Raw genomic sequence first — 22522 nt, 5'->3', positions numbered from 1 at the left:
CCCATTAGCATTTGACTACAGTTCCAAAATAGATCCAGCTTTATAGTTTATTAATGGCAGTTGACCTCTAGCTAAATATTTCATTAAAAATTTTAAATCATATATTTTCAGCAAAAATTAATAAAAATTTCTCTTAAGGTGTTGCTTTTTTTTTTTCTTTTCAATGCCAACCATTGCCAGCAGCCTCATCTCTCCCTCCCATGGCCTCTAGTACTTCCCACTCACTGCGAATGGGCCCCAGAACCAGCATCAGTATTAGCATGACCTGGGACCTCATTAGAAATGCAAATTCCTGGGCTCTACGCTGGGTCTACTGACTCAAGAAGTCTGGAGTGGGGCCCAGAAATCTGTGTTTTAACAAATCCTCCTGGCAGTTCTGATGCAGGCTCAAGTTTGAGAACTACTGTCAAAACCACTGACCCAAGTGATTCAACTCCTGCCTCAGCTTCCACACCCCACCCAGCAAAACAAAAGGCCAGAAGTAAACAGGAAGGGCCTATTGGTAGCTCTTCAAGCAAGCTCCTTGGGGGGTCTCCTCTCTGGTCCCAGATTACATATCAGTGACTTCAGCCCATAAGACAGAGGAAATTTTGCTATTAACATGCTAAGTCTCTTTGTCTTGTCATATTGGCACCTGGACTGAGGAGACTGGCTCCTTTTGTCTCTGTCCCAGAGTCTCAAAGATATCAGAGTGTTCAAGGGGTGGAGACCACATAGGGCTGACAGCACCAGAGAAAACAGAATGAAGTGAAATAAAAAAAGTCTGTAAGGGAAGAAACAAATGCACTTAAAAACCATTCATTCCTCCCTGTAACCCGCATAGATTATAAAGGCACATTTATCTTTGAAAGTAAATGGCAATCAGTCCTGATGAGCGAGGAGACTTTCAAATAATGGCCAATATGGGTTGATATTGACGGTGACCCATAAATCTTAATTTCTTTGGGCGGAAATGTTGGGCAGCCTTTTAACTCCATGCCATCGGATGAGAAGGAGTAAGATTTACATCCGCCGTGGATCTGAGTGGAGCACCCTTGGAAATACAACCCAATGCACGCGGAGTTAAGCACTAACTGACGGCCTCCAACATGCTTCAGAGCACTCCATTACCCCGACGGGGAGCGTGACAGCGGAGACGCGGAGCAGCTGAGCCCGGGTGCGCAGCCATCTGGAAAGGACGAAGGACCCTGCGGCTGCTGCTGCCGCCTGAGTCTCCCCCCGCCCCCGACTTCCCCACCCGTAGCCTGACTAATTGCGTCCTTCCACCCCTGTCGGAGCTCGCACTGCCCCTCCCGTGGGCTCCGGAGCCTGCCAAGCCCTCTCGCGACGCTCCTTTTGCTTCTCTCCTCAGCAATTTCCTCTTCACGCGTGGCCAGTCCCAAGCCTGGTCTTTGTCCTCCAGGGCGGACAAGATGTCTTTCTCCGACGGGCCCGTTTGTTGTGTCTGAGAGTGAGGATAACGGGCTCCTACTCCCTGTTCAGTTACCATTAACACCGCTAAGTGTTTTTACATAATTTCATTTAATCCTTGCTAACTATGTGGCTTTGGACGAGTCACTTGACCTCTGTAAGCCTCAGTTTTCTCATTTTAAAAATGAGGACAGTAATAGCTCTTAACTCCTAGGGTTGCTGTGGGAAGCCCTGGCACCTAGGAAAGCTGCCCTGTAGCCCTGCCCGCCCTACTTATGCGTAGTGAGGTGCTTGCCACTCCATTCCTGGGGCCTGAGCTGGGGCCATTCTGTCAATACCTTCCAGCTACTTTGGGTCTGGTCCCTGAGGGAGGGAGTGCAGCTCCAAGCCTGTGCGCAGGATCTGGGGCAGGGTATATGGCCGGTAAACGTGTGTGAAGTCAGGATGCGAAGGAGGAAAATGCAACGTGAGTTCCAGAAACTCCTGGTCCTGAGCTAAGAAGCTGGGGCCAAAGGACCCCAGGAAAGAACACAACAAAGATGCTTTCACTCTGGCCTGAGGGGAAAACTGGGAGAGACCTTAGAAAGGCTTTGTCACAGAGGAAAGGACTTAAAGAGCCCTCAATCCTGGTCCAGGTGAGGGTGGTGATTTATCCAAAGTTACATGGCCATTTGGTGACAAAGTTCAGTCCCTAATTCATGGCTACAGTTTGCTAGTGTGGGCAGCATTTGAGCCAGCACGTTAGGAAAATATGCTACCTGGGACAGGCAGAAGACCCTGGGAACAGGCAGAAGACCCAGCCCTGCACAACCTCTGGGTCCTAGCTCCTCTCTCTGGGGGTTATTCAGAACCTCCCGCCTGGTACCCTCCACTGCCTTCCCCCAGTGCTGCTATCCAGTCCAGACCTGTCCTTCTGCCATCACGTCTGAGGACCTGATGAGACGCTCTTCAAGACCAGGTGTTAGAAAGGTGTGTAGGGGCAAACACAGGCTGGGAGTCAACCAGACCTCACTTCAGATCTCATTGCAAACTTTTTACTAGTTTAGATAAGACAATTAGGCTGTACACACCCCTTTCCTCACAGTAAAATGAGATTAACAGCACACACTTTATAGATTATAGGTTGTAGTAAGAATTAAGCAGACTTAAGAAAATGCTAGGCATAGTAATTAGGCATGTCCAGCTAGATTTGAGGCCAAGAACTGTGTATCATTTGTCTGCATATTTCTTCCCATTTTCCTGTTCCTGCAGTGCTAGCGTGCTGCCTTATGTCTAGCAGTACTCATTACTAGTTCATTTCATAAATGAGGAGTTATTTTGGGTTCCTTATGACTTTGCTTCTCAAAGTGTGATCTGGGGACCAGCTGCATTGGCCTGACCTGGACACTTGTTGGAAATGCAAGATCTTGGAGCCTGTCCCAGGTGTACTGAAACAGATCTTTTATTTTACTACGTTTCCCTGAGCGATGTGTACACACATTCAAGTTTGAGAAGCCCTGTTTTAGAAAGCGTCAAAACTGGGGAAGCTTAAAACTCCTATTAAGCGAGTGAGCATTGTGGGGAATTTATAGGCAAGAACATAACTCAAGTGTGAAATACCTCTCCTCTTCCCACTCTTGCTGGTCTGGAAGTAGGTTCCTGGTTCCATGGAAACCCGAAGGACTCAGAATCACTTCTGTAAGATCCACAATGGGAACCGAGCCAGATTCTATGTGCAGCTGTATGTGTGTGTGTTTTTCAGAGTAGACTGTGGTCTGGAGAGCATTTCTCCCTCGCAAAGCCATAGGATATCAGAGATGTCGAGTACAGCCTTTAATCAGGGGCCACAAGTGATGTCAGAGTCCCTATGTTTTTAGATGGGGAAAGTAGGTAGGACCTGAGCTGGTTGTCTTGTACCTCTGGGATGTTTTCCATTATCTCCAGCAGAGGTGTGGGGTTTGCCAGATGAAATGACTTAAAACTCACTTACTTCAAAAAAAAAAAAAAAAAGTTCATATCACTTAGCTCTTTGGTGAAGAGGCATATCCTCAATGGTAGTTTGCCACATGCCTACTCCATGCCAGGCCTGTGTGAGTCCTGGAGATACAGAAGTGACTAAGACTCATCCCTTCCCTTGAGGCCCTCATAGTCTAGTGGGGAGAGAGTGTGCTGGCAGATAAAGAGCAATGAGCCAAGAGAGGTATGAACAAGAGGTCGCCAAGTGTATGGGACAGTAGACTTATATATAAATGTGAGAAAGATAGATGGGGTGAGATGCATATTTGGTCATATGTCACATATTGATGTCTCGGTCAATGACAGGTTACTTATACAATGGAGGTCCCAAAAGATTATAATGGAGCTGGAGAATTCCTATTGCCTAGTGATGCTGTAACTGTCATAAGGTCACAGTGCAATGCATTACTCATGAGTTTGTGGTGATGTTGGTGTAAACAAACCTAGTGCGTTGTCAGTTGTAAAAAGGTATAGCATATACAGTTATCTATAGTTAATACTTGATAATGATAAGAAAAAACTATTACCAGTTTATGTATTTAGTATACTATACTTTTTCATTATCTTAGAGTGTACTCTTTCTACTTATAAAAAAATGTCTGCTATAAGACAGTATGCCATATTATACTAACAGCAGCCTCATACGTCTTGCGTTTACTATGTCTCTTGATGGCATCATTTTCTCTCCTATTGTTTTGCTGTGGGGGTTGTAGCCTAGGAGCAATAGGCTATACCATATAGCCCAGGTGTGTGGACTAGACCATCCAGGTTTATGTAAGTGCACTCGGTGATGTTCCCACAGTGACGGAATCACCTAATGACACACTTCTCAGAACTTATTCTTGTCATTAAGCAGTGCATGATTGTATTCATATATTCATATATGATAGAGAGAGAAATCAAATGGTTCTGCAATACACATACATACAGACATGCATATAAAGAGAGATAAAAGAAATATACTAACATATTAACAATTATTGAATCTATCTGGAGGGAATGTGATAATTCATTGTACCATCCTTTCAATGTTTTCTGTACTTGAACACTTTTGTAATAAAGAGTAGGGAAAATATCAGGAATACTATGTGCATCAGATGAGTATTAGAATGGGAGGAAGACCTAGTGAATAGTAGATGCTTACAAATGTTTGTTTCATGGCCAGCAATGCATAGTTGCAAAGTGCTTCTACATATATGATCTCTATTCACACTCAGAACAATTTTGTGCGAGTCTCTAATAATCACCCCAGTTACTAGTGGAGGTTTGGAGACCTTGGTGATTTGCCCAAGGCTACCTGCTGGTGAGTGATGCAGCTGGGACTGAGCCCCAGGTTTTTAGACTCCAAATTCAGTTCTCTTTAGTCACCCAGAGCCTCTCTCAAGAGTCCATGGTGTAATCCCTGCCTGTGCAAGGAACCGAGAGCCCCATATACAGAGGAGCCCCAGTGCTTCTCTGGCCAGTCATACTCATCTTTAGACATGAGCCATCCTTCCCTCCTCCTTTTGGGCTCTGCAAGGGGTGATGGGAGGAGAGACAGGCCCCGGGGAGAAGATGGCAGCTGACCTTGATCCTTTCTCCTTGGCTGAGGCTAGGTTGAGTCTAGGCAATGGCCTGGTAAAAGACAGCCTGGTTAAAGACAGCCTCTCAAGACCCGAGGGAGCTTTGTGTGGGCTCACATGGAGCACCTGCCTGGGAAGAGCATCATTCCTTCAGGCGCCTGGCCAGAGGGCGTTTTATCGCTTACCGGCAACATGAGCCAGATAAATGGCTCCTTCTTGGTCTCCTGCCCATTATTGCTTGTGCTGCCAGAAAGTCTTAATTATGCTGTTGAAGAGGCTGAGCCCCTCCACCACTAGTTGCCAGCTGGCTCCTGTGCCCCTTGGCTGTGCCACAGCTTCCTGCACCCCCACAGCAAAGACCTCTGTTTGGGCCTGGTTCAGAGTGTTGCAGACTTACTACTCACTTTCCAATCTCATGTATATTTATAAGTCTCTCTTTCTAACTCTGAAACCCGTGGGGAGTTGCTAAAGCTCAAATAGAACAATGATGTATCTGTGGTGTCCACAGGGTCCTTAGTGCCTGCCCAGAACCCAGGTCAGAGCAGGGTCTTGAAAGCCTTTGCTGGATGTAATAGGCAGAATTTGCCATCCCCCGATCCTGCTCACTTCATGTGTTGAAATGCTAACCCTCAGTACATCAGAAAGTGACTACCTTTGGAGATAGGGTCTTTAAAGAGGTCACTGGGGGTTGGGCCGTAATCCCATATGACTGGTGTCCTTGTAAGAAGAGGTGAGGTTACAGACAGCCACAGAGGGACAATTATGTGAAGATAAAGAGAAGACAGCCATCTACAAGCCAGGGAAAGAAGCCTCAGAAGAAACCAACCCTAACAACAGCTCGATCTCAGACTTCGAACCTCCAGAATTGAGAAAATATATCGCTTTTGTTTGACACTCTCAATGGTCTTGTGCTATGGCAGCTTCAGCAAATGAATACACTGGATGAATGTTGAATATGTCGGAGTCCAACCACAAGATCTCGCACAGAACTGGTGTGTAGCTAAGCCTGTGAGTAAAGCTGTTCTCTCAGTGTGGACTTCCTGCCTAAATCAGTCACCTGGATGTGTCCCTTGTGAGTGGCTAGGCTGACCCCACTCTCCCTCATGAATCTCTTTTACAGCTCTTCCTGCTTTGGCATCACCTCTCCTGATCATGAATCTCAGGGATGGGGATCCCTCCATGTGCTGGGCAGGTGGTGGTCAGGTCATGAACAACAGCACGGGAAGAAGACCTACTCACAGAATAATTGCAAGACCCATGTCATAGGCAGGAGGGAGATTTCTCAGGCTTTGTCTGGATGATGCCACTAGGCCACAAGGAAGCCACGGAGGGTCCAGCTGAGTGTGCAAGTGCAGCCCTGACCTGGAGGATTCTCAGGTGATGAAAACATGTTAGCCCTGGTGCTTATCTCACAGGGTGTTTGCGATGGATCGTTGAGAAAAATACGCAGAGCATTTGACCTATTTAAATGTTTTTAAGAGCAATAGTTGCTATTATTTCGTAATCTTGGCTCTACTCAATTAAAGCATTGTAAGAGTTTCCTTCTAAAAAGCATCAAGCATATGTTTCCATTGTTAGTACTTGATCAAAAACTGAGGTGCCTGGTCCCGTATAAAACAGCCTTGGGAAAGAAACGGTCTGATGGTCATTTACTGCTTGGATTATTCTTACTGGATCTCAAACAGAATTATGACTTTGTCCTCCTGGTGTCTAGGGGTCTTTGAATCCCTCAAGGCAATCAAGTCACACAAGGGTTAAGGCAGGGGGCATTGTCTCCTGTTTAAAGTGGATAGAACTTTGTGTTTCTACTTCTTGCCCCTGTCAACGTTTAAATAGCTGATATCACAGAGGTCGCCACTGAAGGTCTCAGGGCCTGTACTGGCCTCTCAGGGAACCCTGTTGATCCCCAGGGTGTCAGTGCTGAGAGGGACCCGCGCGCACTGCTAGTGGGAAGTCAGAGGTACAGGAGGTGAAGGCGGCCGCCCAAGGCTGGGCAGCCCACACTGCTGTGTAGCCAGACCTCAAAGACGTTAGCTGAGTTTCTGGTATGTCAGAAAGTGAAGACGCAACAAAAACAAAAACCAGTCCTGTTGGCAGCCAGAGCATGACCTACCCAACTGAGCCAAGACCATGCCCACAGAATGGAAGCAATGTGCTGCAAGGACCCTCCACGCCTGTGCTTGCAACAAGGCAGAGAGGAGGCCCCTCTGAAACTGAAAACATGACTGAACAGTCCCCTCTTGGACTAACAGCAGTGACAACTGGGCCTGTGCAGAGGCTGCCTGTAGCCCCACTGCTGGGTCATTATGGATTAAACCAAGCAAGAATGAGTTGATGATAATTAATTGATTAAACACTAATTAATTAATTAAATGAAGAAGGGACACAATGACAGCATTGTTCAGCCCCAGCCCTCTGACAGACTCCAGTCCAGAACTGCCCCTGCCCCCCTAACCCTTCCTAGCCTTGGCAGCACAGCCCAGATCTTCTAAGAAGCCTCTCTCAACCCTTGGTACTGGGAGGTCCCTGGGTTTCTCTGGAGTGTGTTCTGCACTCCAAAAGTTAGGAATAAACCTGACTTCCATTTGACTTCGAGTGTGTTCCTGGCGGTCTTTGGTTGGTGAATTTTTACATTTGTAGGGTGGTCATAATAATATCGGCCTCCATCCTTTTACAGGGGGATTGTAAGAAGCAAGCAGTATCATGCAGGTGGGAAGGAGATTTTAGAGCTGAAATAGCTATAGGTCTATGAGCTATTAGGATGTGGAATTTCCAGATGGTTCCCTTTTCATACTTAGAATAAGGTACAGTGGTACCTCAGTACTCATTGTTAATTTGTTCTGGAACTCGAGACGAGTGCTGAAACTGATGAGTACTGAACAATGAAGCATTTTCTCTTGCAGGGCAGCACTGTGACTCATACAAGTTCTGGCAAGTACCATGAGTCACGACCAAGTGCCAAACGCTGAAACAGTTTTTCTCTAGTCAAAATGCGACAAATACAGGGTTTGATGAATTCTGTAGCTGACGAGTACCGAGGTATGACTGTACTTTCTAAATGGAAGTTTCCTTTTCAAGCATCATCTATTTTGAGTTTCCTTGGTGTAAATTCTTCCTCTGATTTTGAGTTAGGAGTAGCAGTTAACAAGAAAACTTTGAAGACACTTGCTCATGGCCAGGGCCTGCCTGGCAGGAAGAACTGAGTGTCTGTGGGTGCCGGCCGGGTTGCAGAGTTGGTGACTTTGCGCCCCACCTCTGCCTTTTCCTGTCAATAATATTGCTTCCTATCGGGGAGTGGCTGGGGTGTCAGCCAGGCTGGAAGATAAAGCCATCTACCCTGTAGGAGAGGCAGGCAGCCAGCAAATGTGTCCCTCCTTTTCTCAAACACCAACCTCAATGGTGTCCCCTGGCCCCGTTGCTCCTGCATGAGGTTCCAAACTCCTCAGTATGGCCTTTGAGACCCTCACCTCCAGCTACTTCTTTTTGTGTGGTCCCATCCTGTGCCAAAGTCAATGTCTCAGGGATTCGCAATTGCATGATCTGCTTTTCAGGCCTCCAAGACTGGTTCACGCTTTTCCTTCTGCTTGAACTTCTTTTCCTTTAAGACTCAACTCCAATTCCTCTATGAAGGCTTCTCAGCTACCTTCTCCTGCCTCAGGGCCTTGGAATGTTTTGTACCTACCTGTGCTCTTATCACATTATGTTGAAATTATGTCACTCCTTATTTCTAGTCTATGCACACACGCACATACACACTCGGCTGCAGGGGGTCCAAGACCCCATCAGTTGAGTAGGTTCTGGATAAATGGAAGTGTGCTTTTTCATTTTTGTATCCTCAGGGATACATGTTTGTACTGACCATGGGGCCAGCTATACAGGAGGTGGTTAATAAATGCTGTCATGTGTTGCTGCTGATCTTGTTATGCTTCAGTATAAAGCACAATATCGTTTTCACTATTTTGGTTTCTCTTGGGATGAAGAAGCGGGAACATTTGTCACCGGGAAATTTTTTGCAATCATTGATTGGCCAGTCCTAGTCACCTGAGAATCATAGGCTCTGCCTAGCTTTTGGTAATGCCCAGCTCATGTGAAAAGAATTTTCTTGATCCTATTTTTGGGCGTGTTAAGGAGTGATTCAGTGTGGAAGGTTAATTAGTTATTGCAACCAGTATTTTTCCACCAATTACAACTTGGGAATTGTTTTCATTTCCAGAATCACTTTCTTTTCAGCATGATGATATTTTATTTTAGAGAAATAAATTGTCACAAATATCTCTGGGTTTTATATTATTTGGGATATGGCTACCCCTGAGGGAGGTCACTATCCAGGATTAATAGATGCAGATACTCCTCCCCCACCACTACCAGGAGACTCAGGCTTGGAGCCAGGGTTGCCCTGGAAGCTTTACATTACTTCTGTGGAAAGAGCACTAAGCCTGGAAGTCAGGAGATCTGAGTTCAAGTTTTGCCATTAACTATCTAAATTTTTTTTTTTTTTTTTTTTAGTGGTTATCAAGGTATGGTCTTCAAGGTGTGGTCCTCAGACCTCTAGCAGCACTTTGGATCTTATTGGAGATACAAATTTCTGGATCCACTCTAGGTCCACTGAATTAAAAACTCTGCAGACTGGGCCCAGAAATATTATTTTAATAAAATTTATCTTTTTTATAAATAAATAAGGTTTAATAAAACCTTATTTGAATAAGCTTCGGATGTACACTAAGTTTTGGGAACCTCTAATCTAGTCAAATTCTTTTGTTATATCATTTTGACATAAATTTATTTTTAATTATTCAAATCATTAAAGCAAATATACTTTAAACATACTATGACATTACATAAAATTTGGAAGAGATTAAAATTCAGATATAAACTCAACTGAAGCATTAACATTTTTGTACATTTCCTTCTAGTATTTTATTCTCAAACACACATATTTTCAGAGTTGTAATCATAGGGTCCACACACTTAGGCATATGTACTGCTTTTATAGCTTCAAAAGAACCATTTTTAGTGGCCCCACAACACTTTGCCTGGCCCCTGAATGTGACTTAGACATGTGGAGGTGAAAATGCTGTGGACAGACAAGGAGACCCCCACTTCGATGCATTTGATCCCCTTCTGGTTACTTCTCCCCGGCTACCATCCCCCACAAGCCCACTGTGGAAAATGAAACTATGAGTGTTTCTGGAAATAGAGTCATGAACTGAGAGGAAAGGAAGGTCAGCCAACAGTCCTGAGTTTTCCAGGGTCTTCCAGAGCCCTGGATTCTCCCAAGCCTGAACTGCTGTCCTAAAACCTTGAAGTGGCTGGGATGTCAGTGTCTACCTTGGGCTAGGTCTAAGGATCATACCTTCTCTTGAGAGGCATGGCTGACGGGGGAACAACTGAAGTATGAGCCCCAGGGGTGCGCTGCCCACCTTACCATAGCAACCCACTCTCTGCACAACTGGCTGGGCTCTGACTCATTGCTCTGGATTTCCCTTATATACTAAAGTCTGGCCATGACCCCAGCCTGCTTGGCGGGGGCCAGATGTCCTGCCTGCCCCTGGCCAGCCCCTTTCCTTATTGGGATGACCCCAATCTCTGCTTGTGAGTGCCCCACTCTGAAATGGATACCCTCCTCGGAACCAGCATATAGCCACCTTCCTGGCAATGAGAATTGATTGCTGCACCCTCTACCTGTCGGACCGCATGGATATCAGGGACTCCATAGGCTGAGGTCAGGGATGGTCATGTACCCTTGGAGAATGTAACTGAGACTGCCCAATGCTATCTTGTGAACTTCACCTAAAACTGGCAAGCCTGTGGCCCAGCTCCTCCTCTCCTCCCTCTCCCTGCTGACTTGCCTGCAAAGACCCAGAATGCCTTTCAGCATAGTGGCAGCTGGTATGGAAAACAAGGCCAGGAGAAGGCAGTAAGTGGGGACTTGGTACTGGACAGTTGACTTTTGGCTGAGTCACTCAGTGATTCTTGTGTTCAGATCAGTTTACAGGCCCAATTCCTTTAACAATCAGTCCTCTCAGCTCTGAAAAATGGACTACTCCTTGGCCCCAAATTAAAGAATAGCGGTTTATGTCCTGAGTCCCTTGTGAAGGGCAAGTAGGGTGGAACACTGGCTGCTGTCCCCTCACTTCTTGCTTATCCTCTCCAGGTATGACACCCTCAGGAGGCTTCAGAACCCTCTCGGCGGTAGGGCCAGGAAGCCTAGAAGAGGGCAGGTGGGACTTTACTGTAATGCTGAGGCTGGCCTTCTGCGGATCCCAGTTTGTGTACACTGCCAGGTGAAGGACTTCTGCTTCTGGCTTCCACCTCCAATGTTACCCCTGAATGACTCCTGCAAGTGTCGGGAATTTGCAGGCCCTACTTGGGACATAATTCTGGGCCCAGCTGTGCCTATGAGGATGGGTAGAGGTGGCAGGTCTTAAGGGCCAAGTGCAAGGTCTCTTTCCCAGTGGCTGTCTAGGGACAACAAATCTAGGACCATCTTAATTGCAGAAAATCAGGGTCTCTTCTTTTTAATATAATTTTTTTTCTTTTACATTTAAAAACTTAACAAAAAACATGCTTCGTGGCTTTAAAACTCTGTATATCTCTAAATGTACTTTGAAGTCCTAGCAATATACAGATATATAGATTTTTTTAGTCATGATGCAATAGGTAGGTTATTTAGCCCTGTTTCCCTCACCTTACCACATATAAAATTTCCTCATACTTATTTATGAAGCTACAAGCCCCATTGCTACTTAACTTTCTAAAGGTCACAGACCCTTTTGGTAATTTGCCAAAGTTTTGACCTCTCTCCCTCGCTCAAACTGCACATACACAGCCTTGCACGCCCTTGCAGAAGACATTTAGACTCTCTCAAGCCCATCCCTGTGCTGGGCCAGGATCACCAGCATTAAAGTAGGAGTGTCTAGGGTCAGCAGTAAGCCTTTTACTTTTGAATCCCACTATTATCATCCCAAAAAATTTCTTGGAACTTTTAGTGGTAGGTGTTTGAAACAATGCTTATTTAAAGGCGGACTTAGTAAATAGCTGCCCACTCCATCTTTGATGGTTTATTGATGAGCATTCAAATTGTTTCCAGGTTTGTCACATTTGTGACCCAGTGTTTCTGTGAGGACCTTCCTGTTCCCCTTTTCTTCTTCTTCCCAGAAGGCCTATTTCTGGAAGGCATTTGAGCTTGATAAATGTATGCACTTTACAACTCTGTACCTTTGCTTATGGACAGGGAAAGACTCATTCTCTTTTGTCCAGATTCCATCCTACAAGACCCTGCACAAATGCTGCCTCCTCCCAGAGGCCTTCCCCACACCCACACCTGCAAGTAAACTCTTGGCATCTCTACCTGCTCCCTGTCTTACTTTGGGAGTTGTAACAAAGCACCATGGTCCGGGTTGCTTAGAACCAACAGAAGTTTATTGCTCACAGTTCTGGAGGCTGGAAGTCTGAGATCAGGGTGCCTGCCTAGTTAGGGTCTGGTGAGAACCCTCTTCCAGGTGTTCTCATGTGACGTGGTAGAGAGAGAGCAAGCCCTCTCGGGGTCCTTTTTATAAGGGTGCCAATGCCATTCATGAGGGTTCCACCTCGTGATCAAATAATTGCCAAAGGGTTCACCTCCTAATACCATCATATTGGGAGTTAGGATTTTAAATATACGTTTTGAGGGGACACACACTCTGTGCATTGCACTCCTCTTTAGTGATGCTCATCACATTCCATATTCTAGTTGAGGAAATTTCATATACACGTCTTATCCCCTCTATTAGGCTCAGTGGTATACTTCATGCATTTGAAACCCAGATCATTTTACTACCCCTCTGCTCTGTAAGGCAAAATGATTTTCAGTAATACTCATGTAAAAATAATAATCACTATTTTCTTGATTTGTACTTCAGTTTTAAAACAAGGAATAATTTAACAAAGAATATATTTCAACTTTAAAGATACTCAAATGTATTAAAATATTTCCTGTAAAAACCAAGATTTTTACTTACCAAACCAAATATTACACCTCACCGTTCACTGTAAAATCTGTTTTACTGGTTTAAATGTTAAACACAAAAACACTAAGTGGTCACACAAAATAACAGAATTGAAGTTATAGGTTCTGTTCCTTTCTCTTTACAATCACTGTGGTATCATTTTTTACTTTGTTTAAATACAGGAACTTGAAGCAAGGACCACAGATTTGGAGATGCAGGATGACCCCAGTGAGTGGGGAAGACTGAGTCATTACGCATTTCCTCTTGCAAAGAGCACACATCACAGTCTGTGTCAGGGTCAACTGCTTAATTGGGAGTTCTCTAAATTAACTACGATGAACAAATACTATTTATTAAAGGATAATAAAATGTGATCACTTGAAGTTTACATATAGATTAATATAACTCAACAGAAACCACAGCAGTTGTTTACAATGTTGACCAAAAAACTATTTTGGAGAGGAGGAGCTATATTTTTATCCCTGACATTAGTTGGGATTGTGCTAATGAAACGAAGATCAACTTTTAGCAAGTTCTGTCATTGTACTTACATCCTCTATGGACAACTGTCCCCTCATTCCCAGCTTTCAGGGCAGAAAGGCCCCACCTCCCAACCCCTGATCTGACCCTGAGCCCCCAGGGGGCAGGAACTAGCTCTGCAGCCCACTTTTGTACATTCTCTGCTGCATGAGCACAGGGGTTGAGGGTGGGCCTCGGCCCCAGCAGGATCTCCAAGGATGCCCTCCCTTTTCCTATATGAAGCCCATTTTCTTCAAACAAAGCAACATATCACACCAGACCGAACCCAGAAACAGATGAAAGAATCCAACGGTTTTCCATTAATGCAAACATTAAAGAAATTTCTTGGTAAAAAAGTGTTGCCCTTCTGACTTACCTTTTCTTTGTTGTTGTTTGAAAAGTACAAGTTATTTCTCATAATATCATGCTATACATGTTACCATGTGATGAATTTATTATCTTTAAAAGCATTAAAAATGTAAAAATTTCTCAGTTTTAGTCTCTCATACGGTAAATATTGATAGTTGTATTCCATATTAAAAGGAAAGCTCTCCGAAGTTCTAAAGAGTTTTTAAGGATGTAGTGGTGCCCTGAGACCAGAAGGTTTTGAGAGCTGGTATACTACTGCCCAGCTTTATATGTGGCTGAGGCTTGTGCACACTTGTTTGACAAGAGTGACTCAGTAAATAGGTTTCAGCTGCTTCTAGGATTTGGCAGCTGTCGCTGGAATTGACACCTGCAGGCAGTGGGGTGAACACCTGGAAGGTGGGGGCTGTGGGGAGGTAAGAGCAGCCACTTCCATTTGAAGTAGAGTTGGCCCTGATGGCAACACAGTGCTTGCCCGGGCCTCAGGCAGTGAGGCCTGGGGATGAGGGTCATGGCAGCTCTGTGTCCTGGAGCCTTTCAGGAGGCTCCCCATATCCTGTTCCCCTTAGTGCTGACAGGTAGGAACAGAGGTCCGAATCTGCCTCCTGGGAGAGGGACTGAGCAGAAGGGTATTCTAGAGACCACTGGCTGTCAAATCACTGGGTGTGAGCATAGTAGAGAGAGGCCTGGAGCCTCAGTTAGACAGATTAACCTCTAGGTCTCTGCCTGCTCGGTCCCAATGCCATCGGGCCAAGTTGCTTCACTGCTAGCTTACTTGACCCCATGCTGGAAGTGGGATAGAGTGTTTATGCAGCTCTGGCACACCCTGGGTGCACAATACATTAGTGGGTCCATTATTAATGTCATTAATAATAATAAACAGAAGTAGGCTGGGAGGGGCGGGGTTATAGTGTCCTTGAGGGAGTTCTTTCTGGCCCATGACTAGTGACACTTGAAGGTTGGTGTAGACCAGGGTTTCTCAACCTCAGCATTTTGCCCCTGATGATTTCTTGGTTGTGGGGGCTGTCCTTTGCACTGTAGGATGTTTAGCAGCATCCCAAGCCTCTAGCCAATACATGACAATAGCACTCTCTCCAGCTGAGGCAACCAAAAATGTCTCTGCGCATTGCCCAATGCCCCCTGGGAGTGATTTTGCCCTTGGTGGAGACCACATTATAGATACTCATTGACGAGGGATGCTTGCTCCCGGCAAGTACCCAGGGAGACAGGCACCAGCCTCATGCTCACAGATCTGCCTCACTCCTTGCAGAAGGAATTCTGCCAACAGTTTCTGCTCTCAAAAGAACGAGAGGCCTCCTGACTTGGATCCTTTTTCCTAAGGAATACTCCTATTAATTGTGGTAATTATGGCCACTTCCCTCAGCTTTTGGACAAATCAGGTTCTGGGAAAGCAGCAGCTGACCATCATGGGGTTTGTTGAGGGAAATCTGGACAATACCCAGCAGCTGGAGGGAGGGAGGGGCGTGGGGGCGTGGCAGGTATCTGTTCTTTGACCTCCACCTCAGGCACTGATGGCTTCCAACCCCCAAGTCTCCTCTGAAAACCAGTCTGGGCCAATCAACAGGTGAGTAGAGAAACTGGAGGGTGGCTTTTCAAACAATAGAATGTTACAGTGACCAGAAGAAACGAAATGAAACAAAATGAAACGAAAGGAGTAACCAGCACACGGATCTGCAGGGATGAATGTCACCAGCATAATGTTGGAGAAAGAAGTCAGAAGTAAAGGGGCACATACTGTACCCTAACATTAACAAGAAGTTCCAAAAAAGGTAAAGTGATCTATGTTAAGGCTCTGGGGATGCGCAGAAGAGGCTTCTGGGATGCGGATTCAGATTGAGACAATTTATTAAGCACTTTATGACACAGGCACTTTCCTATAGATATGTTGTATTTCAATAAAGAAATAAACAAACAACAAAATAACATTTTGAACCAAAGTTCAGGATAGGCCGTTTGGCAAAATCCCTGTGGACCCAGGGAAAAAAATTCATCAGCAATTTTGCCTGTCTGGCTCTAAACTTTTATCATAATTTTTGGACATAGCTTTAATGAGGTGTGTATGTGAAGAAATTAGCATAGTGCTTAGCACACAGCATGCTCAGTGGATGATAGTAATTAATATTAATAATAAGTTATTAACTGACCTAGCATACAAAATAATAATTAAATACAAAGAACAGTCCTATTTCTTAAAGGAGAAAAAAGGGTTCTAGAGTTTTCAGGTACATCTGGTTAGTAAATTCCTGATTCTCAAAGTGTTTGGAGCTCCCTCCAAGCATAGTCTTTGAGGAAAGAAAAATCTAAGTCTCTACTTTAGAATTACTAGCGCCTGATCAGAAACCAGCACAAAAACAAAGTCCCAAATGCCAGTCTTCTTTGGCCAAATTGTTTGGTTCACTTCATATCTATTATGTATTGACCTGACGCACTGTTTAGGCAGCAACCTGGCGCCTACCTACCTGGCAGCATTTGGATCTCTCTGTCCATCCATCTAGTTTGTGAATTTACAGACCAAACAGGTATGACTGCAGGTGGATTCCTCAGACTCAGGGTAAAACTTCAGAAGAAACAGTAAAGTCTAGAAATCTGTGCAATGATATTTGTGCTTTAGACCTGACCGGAAGCAGAACTCTGCAAATTCCTTTCCCTTCTGGGAGAGCTAGCAATTAGACAACCTCAGCAAGACCAAGCATTTCATTGCAAGCTGTGTGCTTCCCAATTGCAAATTAGCTGCCAAATTAACTCTCAGGCAGATCGGAAACTCTTTCAGATTATTCTCCATTGAAGAAGTCTTAAGCATGACTATTTCTGATTCAGACAAGCAAGAGGCTTCAACGCCAGCTGCAAGTGCTTTTAGAAGACTTCTACTCCCAATGTGGTTTCCTAAAATTTCAGTTGTTACAAAATTCTGTGATGCCACTAACAGAACCACTGAGTATGCTAAGAAGCAAGCTCTGCCCCACACAGTCAAAAACGCTCAGAGTTTTTGTGACACACATTAAAAAAAAAAAAAAAAATCCATGACCATCTCCAGAGAAAAAACAGGCTCTTACCTAGTCCAAGGCTTTGTCCATGGGCACTTGATTGGATAAAGATGCTCAAAAGCAAGAACATGGAGACACACAGGGGACTTTCCATTTCTCCTGTCTCACCCGGAGTCCGAGGTCTTCTTGCTAATTTCTGAAGCTAAAGATACCAGATTGTCTATTGACACTTTGTTAAGAAAGGCTGCCCATTAATAATTAACCTTTAAACATGTTACCTAGTGTTCAGACATTTCTTGCTACCCCCAACCCAAATCTAAGTATGTCTAATACAATGAAAAAAAAAAAAAAAGATTGAATTACAAAAATGTTTTTGATTCTCATACATGTTTAAAAGAAAACATCTTGCCATGTATTCTTACCTTCTTAGGCCAAGGTTACAGTTCCAAATTAATCGGTTTAAAGTTAATGTGCTGTGTTTGGAAACCCTGTCAAAGGTCAGGGTAGGTTGCCTAAGTTCCCCTGACAGGACTGCAAAGGGGTTGCAGGCTCATAGCAGTGGTATTTTAAATTGCAGGTTAAACCCGAAGAAAAAGCAACGGGCTCTGCTATGCGGAGATGGCCTGTTTTCTGTTGAATTCAGCAAACTTGTTGGTGCCTGTGGCCAAAGGGTGGTGGAGCAATGTTTCTAAAACTGAAAGGGGCGGAAAACCTCTAATCTCAGTGTTAGAAGGAGCAAAGATGCAGAACTGGATACCATTACTGAGACCCTATGGAGAGATGGCCCTAGAATAAGCACATCTACTCCTTTGGGTTAATTCATGCTTCAGCTGTGTAGAGGCTTGAGAAGTGGGGGTGCTAGGCAAAACCAGACAGGGGAAATGTTATTGTACATGACTCTTATAATATTTCTTGGGTCTCTTGTTTTAGCTCAACTTTTCTTTATTTGTTCAACTTTTTTTTTTTTTCATACCTCCTGTGTGTCTGGCACTGTAGTAGGCACCTGGAATATACAAACAAACAAACCAGACCAAGATTCCAGTCCTTGTGAAGCTTATGTACTCTTGGTGATGGAAGGAGTCAAAAAAATATAGACAATAGACATAATAAATAAGAGGTTTACGTAGCTTGTTGGAGTGCAATGGAAACTATGGAAAAAGAAGAAATATAGTAGAGTTAAGGAGGTGGGAGATGATAGTGGTTTTAAACAGAATGGTCAGGGTGAGCCTTTTTGGGAAGTTGAAGTTTGAGCAAAGGTTTTAGTGAGTTGCCTCCATGGATATCTTGGTGAGGAGAGCTTAGGCAGCTGGAAAAGTCAGTGTATCCTGTGCAAAGGCCCTGAGGTAGAACTATACTTGGTATGTTCCAGGAATAGCAAAGAAACCAGTGATTAGGGAGACATCATTATAAAGACTTTGGCTTTTACACTATGAAACATGGAGAACTATTCTGAGCAGAAGCTTGACATTACTTGTATTATATTTTAAGAAGATCATTCTGGTTTGCAAGGCTGGAAACAGATTATTAGCAAACGAAGGTGCATGTAGGAAGATCTGTTAGGAGGCGATTGCAGTGATCCAGCAAGAAGTGATGGTGGCTTGGTTCAGCACGGTAATAGTGGCGTTGCGGGGTGGGGTGGGGTGGGGTGGATGGGTGCTGGATCTATGCTGAAGGTAAATGCAGTAGGATTTCCTGGCCACTGGGATGTGGGATGTGAAAGAAAGAGAAAAGTTGAGGATGACTTCAAGGATTATGGCTTGAGCAATGGGACAATGGGCTTGATATCAGCTCATATGAGGAAGGCTATGAGTGGAGCAGGTTTTGGGGGGAAGATTAAGAATTTAGTTTCGACCATGTGGAGTTTGATATGTTTCTTAGACATCCAAATGGAAATGTTGGGTAGGTCAGTAGATGACTTGGTGATCATTGCCCACTTGAAACTGACATACAGAAGCCACCAGCAGGTTTGGACACACTGACCCTAGGCCAAAGCCTAACACTGTGCTGTCCTGTGGTTACACCTCCTTCCAGAGGGCTGTCCACTCCCATGCACAATTTCTGAGCAGAGGTTTCTGCCCCGGGTCCCTGGTTGGCTCTGTCCTACCCTGCACAGTTGAGAAGGGTCTGAAGGTTCCGTTTTACTTCTTATTTCCCAGAAACTTGGGACCTAAAATCAGCTGACTATGCACCTTGGCTTCCTCTCCCCTGGGCACATCTCATCTCTTGTCCTCTGGGTACTACCAGGACCCGCACCCTGCAATGCAGGTTAACTTACTAAGACACAGTGCATCCAAGTGCCTCCAGCATCCTGGGCCTACTATCTACTAGCTGTGCAAAATGCTATTTAACATCAATGAAACCCATCTCCTCACCTGTAAAGTGGGATAACATGAGCTGAAAACAATATTTTGAATTGTTATTATTTTTCTTGATATTATTTTTCTCCCATTTCCCTGTTGCTCTCCCTCCCACTTAAGCAGGGTAGAGAGAAGTCTACAAATCTTTTTTTCACAAATCTTTTGTCTCCTCAAAACTTAGAAGTTAGGTCAAGTGAATTTAACCAACAAAGGCAAGCAAATGGCTAACCATGTTTTAAAGATATGTAAAGGACTAAGGAGCACCCCAACCTTCCCATCACTAGAAAGGGAGTCTCTTGGGCTTTGCAGATGGGTAGGGGAGGGGGAGATTTATCCTTGAAGGCAAAGGGGACAGTCCTTTGATTCCTAAGAACTGTGCTAGGAGGTGGTAAGAACCCAGAAAAAAATAGCCATGTGTGTGCTGGCAGGTGGACAAAAGATGCCCCTGTGCCTAGCATGGGGTGGAAGCAGCAGTGAGCCTCCAGTGCCGACAGGCCATGTAGATGGGCAGGACAGGCCCTTCAGTGGCCACCTGGGTGGACTGATGACAGAAGACCAGGTGCTCACTCCCACCCCCAGGCCTGGGTATTGAGTCTGATCCAGAACTATGGCATAACTGGGGCGGGAAGAAGAAATCCAGGGGGCCTGAAACAGAAGAGTCTGGACTCATAATTCAGATGGGTTAAAGAAAATAAGAACATTTGTTGCACGGAAGATTTTGTGAACTGAGATTCATACCTCTGTAATCACAGGTGTGTCCTGAGAATTAGAGATTTGTATGTGAAGTGTCCAGCCAAGTGCTTGGTTCAGAGTAGAGTTTCAATAACTTATAGTGACTTATTTTGGAGAAAACATGCTTAGTGGTCAGGAGTCTAGGCTTTGAAATCAGACAGATCTAGGTTCAAATTTCTGGCCCATCACTTACTAACTAGGCGACCTAGGGCAAGACATTCATGAGCTGAACTTGACTTTTCTCCATCTGTATAATGGGACTAATAGTACCCCCCTGATCAGATTAAAGGAACTAACTTAAAGAGGTAAAGCCCTTAACAATTCTGGCAAGGATGAAATAATAAATGGTAGTTATAATAATTATTTTTATTGTTTTTAATTAATCTTGGGGATCAAGTGGGCATCCAGGTGGTAGGTAACAGCAGGACCACAATGATTATATTTTAGCAGAAAATGAAAGATTAGGAAAACAGAAGGGTCTGGACCAGTGGTTCCAAGATCCGATTGAGTGTTGGACTCAGAGTCAGCTAAAATCTCAGAAAAAGGAGGAGTTATGAGCCTAGCCCAAGAACAACTGAATCAAAACTTCTAGGGACAGGGCCTGGAGAACCTTCACTTTAAACGAGTTCTCCAGGTTGCTTTAGTCACCTGAAGTTTGAGAACCATTGCCTCAGAGTGGTGCTTGAGAGATCTATTGTGATATGAGAAGAAAATAATAGACCTTTCAGCTTTTCCTATGTTGCCAGCTATAGGCTGAATGCTTGTGTATCCTCCAAAATTCGTATGTTAAATCCTAACCCCCAAGGTGATAGAATTTGGAAGTGGGGACTTTAGGAGGTGATAAAGTCTTGAGAGCAGAGCCCTCATGAATGGGAATAGTACCCCTATAAAAGGGACCCCAGGGTTCTCTGAGAACCCTTGCCCTCTCCTCCGTGTGAAGTTACAATGAGAGCGTGACCATTTATGAGGCCTTCATCAGACACCAAATCTTGGACTTCCCGGCCTCCAGAACCTTGAGAAATAAATTTTTGTTGTTTATAAGCTACGCAGTCTATGGTATTCTGTTATAGCTTCCCCAAACAAACTGAGACAGCACCTTGGGAAACTTTGTTTGTGTATTTATAATGTTCATAATTTGTATATAGTACTATGTAATATATTAGTACCTATATAGTTTTTTAAGTATATTTTATTTATTATATTGTTCAATAGTTCCAATTTTTTCCCCTTTGCTCCCCTCTGCCCAGCACCACCCCTCCCCCAGCAATCCCTCCCCCCACAAGTCCATGCCCATGGGTCGTGCATACAAGCTCTCCAGCTTCACCCTTTCCTATATTAATTAATTTTTTAGTACTATATAGTTTATAAGCAAATAAATATCCATATATTTCAGGAGGGGCACTCAAAAATTTTTTAAACTGATAAGGGCACTCCATTAAAAAGGTGTGAAGACTCTGCCATGGAGGAATAGAAAGGCCCCCAGGCCTTCGCAACTTGACTGCAACATGGTTGACTCCATCAATACTTTGCAACAGTCGATAGATCCATTAGTGAGATCTTGTCATTTCCACACCCAAGAAAGCCCTGTAGTTTATGGAGGACCCTTGATTTCTCAAGAGCTGAAGAGGAAGCTGGAGCCCTGAAGAGAGTTATCGACATTGCCCCTGGTAGTACAGCCAAGTGGTTTCTCTCATTTGCAATCCTCAGTCTAAAATAATACTGATATTACGGTTAGATTCTTAAAATTTGTTCAATTTTTGTTCTCTTTTACTTTGAAGAGCTTCTTAAAGAAATAGAGATTTCAAGAGACTGGCATTTGATGACATGAATGTAACCTTTTCCTTTAGTATAATAGTGATAAGAAAGTTAATCAAGAGAAAAGAAATAAATATTTTACAGAGGTAAAGAGAGCAAGTCCCAGGAAGGGAGAAGCCGGCAGATCAAATGAAGTTCACTGAGGAGAGGAACAGGATTTTATATTCAGACCCAGATTTGTTTGCTTTTATCCCCAGAAACTGGGGATTCCTGAGAAGGGTAGCCTTGGGTTGGAGTTCTAAGAAAAGAGTAATCAAAACAAATACCTTTTTGATTGGTATTTTTATTTCCATAATTTTACAGCTGAGATTTTAGAGATTAAGAACTGATACAAAAACCATACCTAACTAGTAGAAGGTTGAGAAGAGGGAAATCAGGGCCACCTGGCCCCAGGGTTGGTTTCCTTAATCACAAGCCCTGAATCCCTACATATCTGCTTTCTGGGACTGCGCTGGGCTTTCTCTCCTACACCTCAATCTTCTTCCACTTGCAAGATAAAATTTATAAAGTTTTCAGGATCATTGTCATTAGAAAATGACAACTCACTCTTATTCCTCCTTGGGGCAAGGCTGCTATTAGGAAAATGACCAAGTTTTTATTGAGTCAGAAATCGATCTGTATGTGCGAATATGACAAAACAAGTCGGGACACTTCCTTCCTTTGAGTTGGCTTCAAACATGTCCTCATTTGGAAAGGGGTTGGCCTGGATTTTAACCTTTTCCTTATCTATATTTTTAAAGACCTGCACACAAGTGAAAGGTGAAAACAAGATT

At 44.2% G+C, this 22522-nt stretch overlaps 1 protein-coding gene across 1 annotated transcript in view; it reads right to left on the bottom strand.

Moving 5' to 3' along the window:
- The window catches only part of LIPC (lipase C, hepatic type), a 126874-nt gene extending 109831 nt beyond the window's left edge, over positions 1 to 17043 (bottom strand). Inside the window, exon 1 of the mRNA XM_090270666.1 lies at positions 16915 to 17043. Within this exon, the coding sequence (XP_090126792.1) occupies positions 16915 to 16999 (85 nt within the window). The 5' untranslated portion in view covers positions 17000 to 17043. The remainder of the gene's footprint in view (positions 1 to 16914) is intronic.
- Positions 17044 to 22522: the final 5479 nt, after the last annotated feature.

This window comes from Furipterus horrens, unplaced genomic scaffold (assembly GCF_987537825.1).
Source record: "Furipterus horrens unplaced genomic scaffold, mFurHor1.1.pri manual_scaffold_3, whole genome shotgun sequence".
NCBI classification, from domain to species: Eukaryota; Metazoa; Chordata; class Mammalia; order Chiroptera; family Furipteridae; genus Furipterus; species Furipterus horrens.
The sequence above is the reverse complement of the archived record's forward strand: the minus strand, read 5'-3'. Positions and strand labels throughout refer to the sequence as shown.